The sequence below is a fragment of the Pygoscelis adeliae genome, unplaced genomic scaffold (assembly GCF_000699105.1).
Source record: "Pygoscelis adeliae isolate BGI_AS28 unplaced genomic scaffold, ASM69910v1 Scaffold360, whole genome shotgun sequence".
Taxonomy (NCBI): Eukaryota; Metazoa; Chordata; class Aves; order Sphenisciformes; family Spheniscidae; genus Pygoscelis; species Pygoscelis adeliae.
The window spans coordinates 731,008-744,354 of record NW_008823961.1 but is presented as its reverse complement, the minus strand read 5'-3'; the positions used below and the strand labels follow the sequence as shown (position 1 = coordinate 744,354).

At 39.2% G+C, this 13,347-nt stretch overlaps 1 protein-coding gene across 1 annotated transcript in view; it reads right to left on the bottom strand.

The window, feature by feature from the left end:
- ADCY1 (adenylate cyclase 1 (brain)) overlaps positions 1 to 13,347 on the bottom strand; it is a 116,192-nt gene that overhangs the window by 79,216 nt on the left and 23,629 nt on the right. The window contains exon 4 of the mRNA XM_009323210.1: positions 2,389 to 2,500. Within this exon, the coding sequence (XP_009321485.1) occupies positions 2,389 to 2,500 (112 nt within the window). The remainder of the gene's footprint in view (positions 1 to 2,388; positions 2,501 to 13,347) is intronic.

Here is a 13,347-nt window from a genome sequence, read left to right as displayed (position 1 = left end):
CTTTCCGTATACTTACCGTATACTTACTACACTTCCCACAGTGGTGACAGGGATTTTTTTTAAGCATTACAGTTTTAAGACAGGAGAATTGTTTTAACAAGGGTTGTCATAAACTGCCCCTTCCAGTTGACATTGCTTCCTAACAAGCAGCAGCACACAGCGTGCACACTCACAGATCACACTTTAGTAGTCACAGGGAACATACCTATCACCATTACATTTTTCTTTAAAGTCCCTGCAGTTTTCTCCTTCAACATTCTGAATACTAAAGCACAGCACTGTTTTAAAATCAGCCCAGGCCTCTGTTTTCACCTAATAATGAATATCTAGAAGTTGTTTTAACCAAAAGATCAGAATCCTTCAGAAAAATTACACTTCTCAGCACATTTCTTCTGACTGCAGGAGACACAATAACAAGTCTCCCTTTACCACAGCAGAAGGCGCCAAGGAAAGCTCATACATTCTGTTCTTAATCACACCCCAATGCAGCACAGTCTGAACTAGAAGAACAAGTAAGTAACAAATCTTCCTCACCTAGCTGAAAGAAACCATGAGATTTATTTTCAAATTTGGAAAAAGAATGCATGCAGGCTGAACAGAAAAGCTAAGGCTTTTTAGCTTTTCTGCTATCTCTGATCTGCTTCTTCCCTGACAAACAACTGACCTCACACCAAAAGCTGGCATCTGCATGGTACCCTGGCTTCAGGTGTCACTGACACCTCCAGTTGGCTGCACCTGGCCACTGCTAAGGGAGCAAGCATGGTGCAGTAGCCATCTCCCTGGCTTCAATGCCATGTCACATGTCATAGCCATGTGCATTTCTGTGTGCACATGTGGGATCTCGTATTATGACACAGTACTCCCATGTTTTAACATTGCCTTGTGTTTCATGGCTATGATGACTCCACAAATTATAGCATTGTAAGTTTTAAAAGAGCTTATTAGATGGCTGGTTGACATTTGAAGGATGAAATTCAGTAATGAAATGAAAGTAAGGAGACTATTTGAACTTTTTAAGCCATTTAAACTCTTGCCAATGATCATCTACACGGCAGTCTCTTATTTCGAAGGCATACGTCTCTGAAGTACTCTGGGCTGGGCACTTGTGCTCTCTATGAGGCACTGCCAGTAGTTCCAGTGATGAATTGGTTACACAAAGGCTTATGAGTGAGTTACAAATTCATACCAAAAACCAGCACCTCCATTGCATCTCTACTCAGCATCCAAGTTTTCTTGGAAAAAGGGAACACACAATAGTTCCTCTCTGTTCTGACTTCAACAGATCATCTAGTGCAAATCAAGACACAGCACTTGACCAAACAATAACTCATTTAACTAAGAATAGGTCTTCCTCAACCCTGGCATGTTGTGGAGCACAAGATTTCTTTCTCCTTGGGGTCCTTGACAGCTGTTTATCAAGAGGGAACCATAGATGCGAAGTGTCCACAGGCTTCAGATCTCTCATGTGGAAGACTGCATCAAGGAGAAGTGAGTTTGGACTGAAAAAATATGGATGCTGTGTATGTTGGGGACCTGAAGAAGTATGTTCTCTAGGCTGCTGCACAGAGTCTGAAGAAAAGATAGCTAGATAGTGGAGGAGCATAATTTATGTGGAGCTGATACTTCTCAGCAATGAAGGCTCTGAGGACGCGGCTGGCAAACAAGATAGAGTTGATGAAGTTGTGCTTTGATCAAGGGGAAAACACATTTTCAGCATATTCTTAAACGTAATTTGAAACAAGATGTGTGGCTTTTTCAGGCACATCCATTCCTCTAATTTCTTGTCAAATGCTTGTGTTACCATTAGACTGCTAGGAGTTATAGGCAAGGAACATTTCTCTCATTTTCTTTTTCTTTGGGAAATCTGGCACAATGTAAGTGCAATGACCAAAACGTAAGCCTCAGTTATGATATGGATCCCATTTTGGCTACAATAGCCTCTCTGAAAAGCTACCATCATTTCTGTGACAAGGAATGCTCTCTGTGAAGAACTAATTTTAATCTCTAACTTCTTATTATCACAGAAAGTAGTTTTATGCCATACTGACAATACTCATATTTTCCATTATCCTGTTTTTTTCCATGCAGGACAGAAATGTAAATATTGAAATATTTTCTCTATTTTGTGTAAACAATACCAATGAAGAACACTGATGGTCTCCAAAGAGAAGGAAGAAAAGTATATTTAAAAATAGCAACTTAAGCTTCTTTCCTAAACAATTAAAGTAGACTGCTTTCTCTCCAGAATATTAATAAAAAATGGAAGCTTTAGAAATTCATGACACACAGGGCTAAATCAGTCTACTACAGATTTCTAGCATGTGTAACTCATGCATCATTTTTCAGAAGGGAATTTAAATTAAATTGAAATAAGAATGTTATACTTACTGTAGCTAATTCATCAAATTTGCCAAAAAGCTCATTCAGCAGCTTCACCAGCTCTTGGGCAGTACACTGTGATGCCAAACTAGTGAACCCCACAATGTCTGCAAACAAAATGCTGTAAAGAAGGAAAAAGACACAGGGATATCAGTACAGAAGACATCTTCAAATTCTCATTATCCTCTTTTATAGCACGAATGTGATCCAAAGCACAAACTCAAACAAGCCTTGAAACACTACCAATAAAGTCTAGTTGGAGCAAAAATGGCAAAGATTCAGGCAAATAGGCTGGTGCTGTCAACTGCTGTAGAGAACCCTGGGAGACTTTCAATGCCTATATACCTATCCTATATACCCATCCGGTGTACATAGGGCAAAGCACCTCATTTATGAGGTTTGCCCATGAGCACTCCAGGAGCACAGAGAACAATTACTTCTCCTCTTTACAGCTGGGATCGTATCAGCTTGATTCATTTCAAAGACCGTTTTTGCACTGGTAGAGTTCCACAGCCAAATTGATAAACCTTGCATGAGGTTTACTAAGTACTGAAAGACAACAGTTAATAACTTGCGTATGGTAGCTCCATGATGTGGTTTTACTGCTCCTTGTGAGGAGCTAGCATCCACAGTGTCAGGCCAGGCTTCTCTGTACTGTGCTGCATGTCTCAGGTAAGTGTCCAGCTTCCATTAATGTTAGCAAAGTTTTAATGTCCAGCAGTTTAATCTGCCTTAACAATCCCTACCAATCTGTGATGATAAGGGGAGATAGTTGAAAGAAGCACAGATACTACTGTGATAGAGAGAATAAAAATTATTGCGCAGATCCTGAAACTCAAGAGTATGGAGCTGTGATCCTCTTAATTATTTAGATTCCTTCATTTGTTGGCAGAGGCCCAGAGCCCACTGCAGAAACCTAATGCATTTATCTCCAACACCCAGACTATAAATGTCAAACAAGTATTTATTTATGCAAATGCTAACAAACAGTCCTGTACTACATGTCCTAGGTATACTTGACTTAGCTTGCAAACTGTAAGTTAAATTAAGCATTATGTACTCCTCTTCCCCTCAACAAACCTTCACTCTATAGATAAAATAGCAGATGCTAGAAAAGCAGGACTAACAAGTCTACTGTTTCCCATTCACCATAACCAGGTCTGAATTCTCCCATGAAGCTACAAAAAAGAGCAAATACAACTCCTAACTCAGCCACTCTTTCTATAATTTCATTTAACCCTGATGCTAAAATCTCTTGTCCACCAGAGCAGATTAGGTAACATATCCCAGCACAAAACCGACTCATCCGAAGTTCAACAGCTTTGATCTACCAAAAGCCTCTATGTTGTCATGTTAATCCTTGGGGCAGCCTCCCCACTCTCTTCTTCTTTGAGTATGCTTTATGAGAGCATTGCTCAAGATGGCCCTGGTTCAGGGAAACAATAGCTATTCCATTCCTATGCTGTTTAAAAACAACAAAAAGGCTTCTTAAAATAAAACATTCAGCTAATTGACTAAATAGTCAATTTTACTGATTCGTGACTCTCCTATCATGAATGTGAACCAAGCAAGTGATGAGTAAGATAAAAGGCATTAGCAGAGTGCAATAACGCCAGCAAAGTGCTCTGCATATTTGCCCGTGAAGATCGACTTATTCTCTTAATTCTGGACTGACATCCTTGTTGTTTGACAGCCCTAGGATGGTCTGTCTGGAAATTCATCAGTTAATATCAAGTCATTCTCCTAAATTCCTTGAAGATTTTCAAATGTACTTAAATATGCATCAAGGTCTTTGATGCAGTTTGCTTTATGACCCATTTGCTTTATGACCTAAATTCACATCAGAATTCATACAGTTGAAAAAGACACAGAGGAAAAAACAACAACTACAATTGTTGCAATCCAACACGTCATGTAGTTTCCAGGTTTTAGTTAGTATGGAGGGGGAGTGTAGGTGCTATTTTATAATAGCAGCTTCTGCTAGCTTCTCTGCCATTTTACGTCTCATCCTTTGCACATTCTACATTTTGACTGTTTTTATTTTTCTGTTTCGATTTTAAATATGGCAGTCCACATTTTTTTGTGTCTAACCACATTTACAGTAACAGTAATATCTCCTGCAGCACCAACATCCACTTGGAAAAAATCAGCATTTGGGGGGTTAGGCCTTTGAGGTAATAATAGTGTTATCTGTTTACCAATCTTCTTTAACAATGAAGAACATACACATGCACACAAACCAGAAATGTCCAGTGTTTGTGGAGACTATACCACAATGTCTTAACAACTAACAGAGCAACCGTTACACTGCTGACATGTACACTTACATCAAAACCTCTCAGTTAGTTAAGCACCGAGCACAGGAAATACATTCATGTACAATTATTCAGTTAAAAGGAAAGTTATTTTACATACGACTACCTTAATAAGTCAGTATGGGATCCTTGCTAATCCTTTAAACATTTTAAAAGAGTATCTAATAATGCTTAGCCCTCAGCATTTGATTTAAAACACTGGTAATTATATAAAAAAGTGAAGTCCATGAAAGTACCCACAATACATAACTGAACGTGTAATTAGGTAAAATATGTAATTATTGTGTGCTGAGACACAGTTGTAGTTCAGTTATGCTTGTGAATTATTTCATACTGCAGTTAACTGTATGTATATATTTTAAACCTAACAGAATATGTTAGGCAACATGATTACTGATACACTTTTTTGGCATAAGGGTTTTTAAAAAAATTGCAACTGTTTTTTTACAAAATTTGTAACTAGTTTAATACAATTTTCTTAAAATGTCCAAAGTATAACTGCCGTGTCTGGACATGGCACAGCAGATGGGGGCAATGGTGTGACTACAAGCCCTGCCTTTTTTTTAGAGAAATTCTGCTCATTTCTACCACCATGAAATGTTACAACCATAGCAACTGCTGCATTTCTTTTGAATGTAGGCTGAAATACAAATGACCAAACCTGATTTTTCAGCAGGGATGGTAGGAAACAGCCAGTGGATGAGGAGGGGCTTTGCAGACCCAAAGTGCAACTGGGACTGCAAGCCTTCTGCTTCCACGCTCTGTTGCTACTCAGGGGTGGCAGTTCGGAGGAGGATGACCCCCTCTCACAAACTTGGAGCTCTGATATTCTAAAAATGGCATTGAAACTCATTAGCCAGTTCATTTTATTTTAGCTAGTGCACTGACCAATATTACCTCTTGCATTTCCTCACCTGTCTGCATCCATCTGTTGCCTCTTCCCTTACTACTTAGACTTCAAGTGTTGTGGGGCAGTGCCAACACTAACTCTTTATTGTACGATGTCTAAAACAAATTAGGGCAGCATCTTGGTCTGTGACACAGGGTTTTGACTATGGAGTCAAATTGCCCATCTGATGCAATAAACTTTTCTTCCCCTGTTAGGTCCTGCTCAGGTTTGTGGAACATAAAGGACACACCTGCCTTTATCAGGAGGTGGCAAAATCTGCCACAGGGAATAAGAACAGAAAAGAGATTATAATTCATGCTATGGCCATGAAAATCATAAGGGTACTAAAGAGAGAAATCATAAGATATACAGTGCCAGAATTCCAGTGATATGCCTGAGCTGTTTCCAGGGCCAAACCATATTTTCAAATATATTCAAATATTTTCAAAGTCCAAGTCCACACTTGTTTTTCAGCAGAACACAAATTAACACTGAAATTCCATTTCCTTTGATTTGGATATATTATTCACACAAAAATAATGAGTCTCTTAAATGTAGGCCATGTCTAACATTGATATACTTAGAAAAGTTAAGACAAAGCAACTACAGGAGTGACCTCAGTGTTAAGGCACATTAATCACTCCTGTAAATGCACTCATTCAAGAGCAAAGTAGCCTTGGTTCACTGTAACTTAATCTCTAATTGCCATGGAGGTTCACATCCTCAGAGAGGATTAAACTAGAGTAAACTCAGGCTACCTTATTTATGCATGAAAGAGTCCTCATAATGGTATGGTATACAAAGGGACACTTCACAGTGATTGCCAAGTAATTTTATTTAAAAAAATATATATTAGCATATATAGAAACAAGAAGCAAGAAGCTACCCATTAACAATTGTTTCTCTTAATGACCATTCAGGGACATGACTCTCCCTGCTTTAATTCCACAGAAATCTTAACAATGCCATTGGGGCACTCTGGTGAAAAACCAAAAAAACCCCAATCTCAATTAAACTGCAACTATTAAAGAAAGAAGAGAAATGAAAGTGGAAAGAAAGTGAAAACAAAGGACAAAGGTTACTTCTGTTTGTTCAACAGCATAGCTTGCACATGATTCAAGCACTGCTCTCCATGACAAGCAGCGTAAATGTGATGGTTAGCAAGGTTAAGTAGTTATTACAGTGCTAAGCCTGGTGTTGCCTCATTGCCTGGGGGCTCAGCAATGCTGTTACTCCTCCGTCCCACAAGTGTGCAAAGGGACCCCAAGGAACTATCATTCTCTTTGCTTGTGGGCTATACCAAAAACTCTGTGCTCTTTGAGATATTCAGCATTTGTCCTGTAGTTTTCCGTCATACCAAGATCTTACCAGGAAGTTCACAGGATCAGGAAGTTTGACTAATCTGGTAAAAACTTAAATCGCTTTGGCTTTTAGACAGACAATTTATTAGTGTCATAAGTTACACCACCATGTCAATATTCTTACTAAATCCTAGGGGGAAAAAATAATCAATTATCAAGCAGAGCTTTGTCAAACTTTCGCTCTGCTCTTGATTTTAAAGTCTGCGTGACGCCATTGTGTTGCAGGAGCAGTGCTGTCCTGGATTAGAGGTTTGCTTGCTCCTAACGCTGCCTGCTTGCTTACAAAAGGTGAGAGGAACATATACTGAGTATAACTAAAGCGCAAGACAGCAGCAGAAGGAAACTAGTTTGAAATCTTTCCTTCTGATGGCTTTATTTGAGATGCAAAACACACTTCTGTTACTGGTTTTCTCTCTCAAGGCAATAGCTATGGTTACCCCTTCCATGACTTAAAACCCGCATCGCTCCTGTAACACCTTCTGCTCATAGCTAACAACCGCTTGTTGGTGCAGCTGCACGTGGCTTAGTATTGCCTTTCTTCTTGCAGCGCTGTCAGAGCAAGGCTAAAACCCAGTTTTGACTCTAGCTTTTCTGTGGCTATTTTCTGAAACTTTTGACCAGTCTTACTCTCATTTAGTAAAATAAGCTTAAAACTACTTGCTTTTTTGTATAATGATATTTTAGTTTTAACATTTTTTTAAAATTGCTAGAGTGTAGCTTAAATACTCCCCACTGAAAACACGGCCTGTCTTTCTAACATTTACATAGTCAGCTTTCTACATTTGATAGGAAAATTAGCTTATTTCTGACAGAAAGCCACCCAATTTTTTCATTAATAATATTTTATACATAAATGGCTTGTTTTAGTCACCAGTAATACTAAATGATCTTACAACAATTATCTCCAAAACATTTTGAAATATACATCATCTCAGAAAGTTATTTGCAACTGCAAAAATCACCAAATTTGCAAATAAATTTCTTCAAATGAGTTTAGTTTGCTACAGAACATTTCCTGTTACTGATGCTATGCACTGCATCTTTCCCTCTGATCTTAGAATACTTCCTCCTTTCTTAATGAAACGCACCTAGCTTTCTGAAACGATAACTTTTTCAAAAAAGCTTGAAAAAACATTTCCTCCAATCACTGTGTACAGTAATTGCATCTACAATTACTGACAAACAGTTCCTGCTAGACGCTTCACACACAGACAACATGCCTAAACTCTAGTATCCACATAAATTTAGTATAAGACTGTACGCCCCACAGACTACTGCAACAAAGCATATATGATAGATACCTGTATCTTAATGTGTAAACACAGATTTGTAAGCATTGAAGAGCAGTGTTTTTCTTTTGACTATTCATTTCCCTCCTAATTTATTAATGACATAGACAGATTGAGCGAGTGCACCCTCAGCAAGTTTGTGGATGGCAACAAGCTGAGTGGTGCAGTTGAAATGCTACAGGTAAGGGATGCCATCCAGAGAGACCTTGACAAGCTTGAGGAGTGGACCCATGTGAACCTCATGAAGGCCAAGTACAAGGACCTGCACCCGGGTTGGGGCAATCCCAAACATGGATACAGAGTGAGGGATGAACGGATTGAGAGCAGCCCTGCAGAGGAGGACTTGGGGGTACTGGTGAATGAAATACCAGACACGAGTTGACACTGTGCGTTTGCAGTCCAGAAAGCCAATTGTAACCCAGGATGCATAAAAGGAAGCATGGCCAGCAAGTTGAGGGAGATGATTCTTCCTCTCTGCTCCACTCTCATGAGACCCCACTTGGGGCACTGCGTCCAGCTCTGGGGTCCCCAGCACAAGAAAGACATGGACCTGATAGATTGAGTCCAGAGGAGGGTCACGAAAATGGTCTGAGGGCTGGAACACCTCTCCTATGAAGAAAGGCTAAGAGAGTTGGGGTTGTTCAGCCTGGAAAAGAGAAGGCTCCAGGGAGACCCTATTGTGGCCTTTCAATATATAAAGGGGGCTTATAAGAAAGATCAGGAGGGACTTTTTACCAGGGTCTGTAGTGACAGGACAAGGAGTAATGGTTTTAAACTAAAAGAGGGTAGATTTAGATCAGATAAAAGGAAGTTCTTTACAATTAGGATGGAACAGGTTTCCCAGAGAAGCTGTGGATGCCCCATTCCTGGAAGTATTCAAGGTCAGGCTGGTCAGGGTTTTGAGCAACCTTATCTAGTGAAAGATGTCCCTGACCATGACAGGGGATTGGACTTTAAGGGTTCCTTCCAACCTTCCAACTCATCTCTGCCACAAAAAAGGAGTTGAGCTGGTTCAGCACAGGCATACAAGTTACATACATCATTATATCATTCTCCTTGACTATCTGGAGCATTTCTGTGTTGACAAGCCCTGAGTCATCCCTCCAGGACCTTCTGCATTCCTGTTTTCTCTCCTGTGATCCCTGCAGGCAGGCGTAGCCAGCACCTGCCCGGTGACTCTGCAGCTGTCCCGCAGCACTGCAGGAAGCTGCTGCACCTGCTAAAACGGAGCGTGGAAAGCCTGTGGCTTGGCTGAAGAGATTTAAGCTGCTTCCCAACTGCGAGTATTGACGGAGCAACCCTTTTCTATGTCACTCTATGGGGCGTTCAGAAAAAGAAATCCTGCCAAGTTACACAAGACATTTAAGAGCTTGTAGGTGGTAAATGTTCACTTTTAACAGCGCTCATTCATCTGCTTTGTGCACTTGAATAGTCCTGCTGGTTTCAATGGAGCCACTTGTATAAACAAATACTCAGCAAAATAAGGAGGGATTGTATGCCCTGTTTTTTCTTTCCACTTGGGTCATTTGTTTAATTAGAGTACAACTTATAATAAGAATGATATTTTAATGGCACATGCTGCCTCAGAAAGGAACCTGTAGGTTTTTTTTTTCCCTTAAAGATCAACCATAAGGGAAAATTGTTAATAATTTTATCTATAACTCACTGCAATGATGAAGAAACAAATGTTCTCAAAAAATTAGAGGGCTGTTAAAATGAAAAACAAAGGAAGGGTTGTCTTTACAAAATAGTCATTCATGAAAACTAGTTCATTGTGAAGTCTTATGAGCTCAGAAAGCCTACACACAAAAGCCTGTTCATAGGCGTCATGATCACTGCTTTTTAAAATGTTGGAACGGGTAAGTTAAGAAGACAGGACAGATCAGAAATATTTACATATAAATAGCTGCAGACTGTGCTCTGGCCTCAGACTGGGTCACAACAACTTCTAAATGGCCACGAGGAATATTTTTATTGGTAGCTTTGAATCAGGCAGTGTGTTGCCTGAAATTAATATATCTTCTTACAAAGCAGCCAGTTTTATTTCACACTTGTAAAAATTAGGCTAAATGAAATTGCCGTACCAGAGGCTCAAGAAATTGGTAGCACTTCAATGTTCACTTTCTGTTTCTCTCTTGAACGTTATTTGAGTTACAGAGCAGAGTGAGAAGTTGTCTGTTAACATACCAAGTCAGTCATATCCTCATCCATGCGTGTGTTGAAACAGTTTCATTACTATCTAATGGAGTGGGAAAAGTCCATTTCAAAAGAGACAAACAACAAAATACTCCATACAGGGCATATATTTGAACTAAAACACAACTTGAAATTACTTAATATATCTGCATGGAGAAATTCAGTCAGGAGTAGTGTGTTTTTACAGTAGCCATGGTACATATATATGTGATCTGTAAATTCCTCAACCCTGTAGGGCCAGACAAGGGATAAGAAAAGGAAATATTAATCCTACATTACTTAACCTAATCTTAGGAAAGAGCTGTCTCTTGTATGTTACAAACCATACTACTGAGCATCACAGAAGAGCCGTTCTGTTGGTGAGTCTTCACATGTAAGCTGACATCTGGTCCTCACATCCTTCATTGTGACCTTGGCTGGGGTCACCCCAGTAAGATAACACCTACACTGTGTTGAAATGGCTCCTGAACTGTATATGGACTATTTCCTTCTCATGAGGCACAGATATTATACTGGTTGTGATTATTTTACCTTCCTGATGCTTGAATTTAGTGCCCTCACTGGGTTCAAGCTATAATAATTTTGGATGTGTATTTGCATGTCTTGTTTTGCATATTGCATTTGCATTAAGTTGTTTGTTTCCATTTAAAACACATGCACTCATTTCCTACTGTACAGCAATTCTGTTCAAAAACTTTACAAGGTAGCAGATATACAAAAAGCCTCATTTCTTCCTCTTTGACAAAAAAAAGCCGTATCTTCTTCAAGATCATTGGGTAATATTCAGGTATTCCACACAAAACGTAGGAAAAGAAGCAGCTTACCTGTAGAGTGAAGAATTTGTTGGCAAAGGACTGATTTTTATCAGCTTGTGACAATTCCTTTTGACCTCTTCTTTGGGAATAAAAGAAATATATTTCCATAGAGAAATATATTCTGTTGTAACCACTACCCTTTACACAGTGTACACAGGAGATAATAAAACTTGCCTGGGAAAGATTTTTTTGTTCCTTTTTGCACAGGCACAAATACGTACAGAGGGTTGGAATGGATAACAACCTTTTCTTGTACCATTATCTCACTTCCAAAAGTAAGGTGAATTTGGGCCTAGTGATCTTTCTCTTTTGACATGAAACTGCTGCTGAACACAGAGCTTTGATGCTCTTCAAAAGTTAACAGTTAATGGATTGTGAGAGAGAAGAAAAAAGAAGTTCTTTCCATATGTTTCACTTAATCTTCAAATAATGCAAAAAAAATGACAGAACCACCACAAAATTGCATTAGGAGAAACCAAATAAAAGGAAGGGGAAAAAATGCAAATAAAGGTGATAAAAAGTTGACATAAATAAACAAAATATTCAGAGCAATTAATTTAAAAATATAAAAGCTAAATGAAAAATAGTTACCGAACAAGAAAAGAAATATCTCAAGTGGCCAAACAACATTTCAGATTGTGGACTGTCAGTATTTGTTTCTGCAAAGCTCAAGCAGTAAGCATGAGCATTGTGCAAAGGATCTGCTTCTACTGGAACTAAATTATAAAAGTTCAAGCTCTGGAATTGGAGGAACATGGAGGGTTCAAGCTTTCAGCCTTTCTCTGTGCTTCTGGCACTTTCAGTAAAGTTATATAACAGACCTTCCCCAAGTTATGAGCTTGTACATGTCTTTCTTAGCAGGAATTTTTTATTTGCTAAATGCGAGCATTTTGGAGGAGAAAACGTTTTTTTCCCCACAAACCACTACAGTTCCCAGGGCCCTTGCAAGTTCCTCTGATGGCACTTTCGTTCTGCATAGGAAGCCATCTATTCAGTGCTCCTTTTGTGGGCCATATTCATTGATGCCCTTAGAACAGTCTCAAATGGAAATATAAAGTAAGTTTTAAACTGGCTCCCTCTCCACACAGAAATCGTCAATTGGTGTTGAAGGAGTTTAATGCTTTATACTGCAGAAAGAAACATAAAATCCTGGGTACTAAGGTGGAGGTCTGAAGTGATTTCTAAGTGAAGAGGGTTATGTGTGAGCAAAATAAATTCCTCTCTTTACTACAGATCTGGGAAGAGCTCATCGAAGCGTGCCACAACACTGAGGGCTCTGCCCTCAACAGGGAGAGGCATATTTCCATTCCCTTCCCAAGGCACAGTCAGTTGCAGGCAGTCATTCAACAACTATTTGATAGTTGGTAAAATATTTACCAACTAATTGATAAACCAGGGCTGTTGCCATGGTGTATCTGAAATATGCCAGTATCTTTTCCCAGTCCATCATTCACTTCTTACAGGGGTATATATATCTCCACTGTAATGTATCCCCCTTTTCTTTTTTCTGGGAGAAGGTAAAGAAGGTAGCTGTATGAATCTCTTATTTTTCACAAGCAAGATCTAGTGCTTAAAGACTCTGTTTTTTTTCAGGCAGCTACTTAGAAGACTGCAACAGCTGTTTTTTTGTTGCTGGTGAGTTTTTTTTTGTTGTTGGGTTGTTTTTTTTTTAATAGGTGAGGACTGAAAAAATCATGCAGTTTACTAATTGCATGTGTACCTCCTCCAGCCTATCCTTTCTGGCAGATAATGTTCTGACACTTCCAGATACTGGCTGGGAGAAAAATAAAGCATTGCAATAGGAAAGGTAAAAGTGCAGCTCATTTTCTATTTTCCACTGTGTTGTTTTGGGGTTAAAAACTCCAGGAACTTAGAAAAATAGAGGGGCTTTTTGTTTGTTTGTTTTAATAGTGGTGTTTTACAGGACCCTTGGTGTGAAGAAGGCAAGTCATGAGAATATGGGAATGGTCTCTTAGGTCTGGCTGGTATAGCACTGAACTGCCACTACTCAAAAGAAAAAAAGTTGTTTTCATCTCCTTAAAAAGGTAAAGCACAGATCTTATTATTGGCAATGACCACCAGCAGCACTTCTCGGAGGGATGC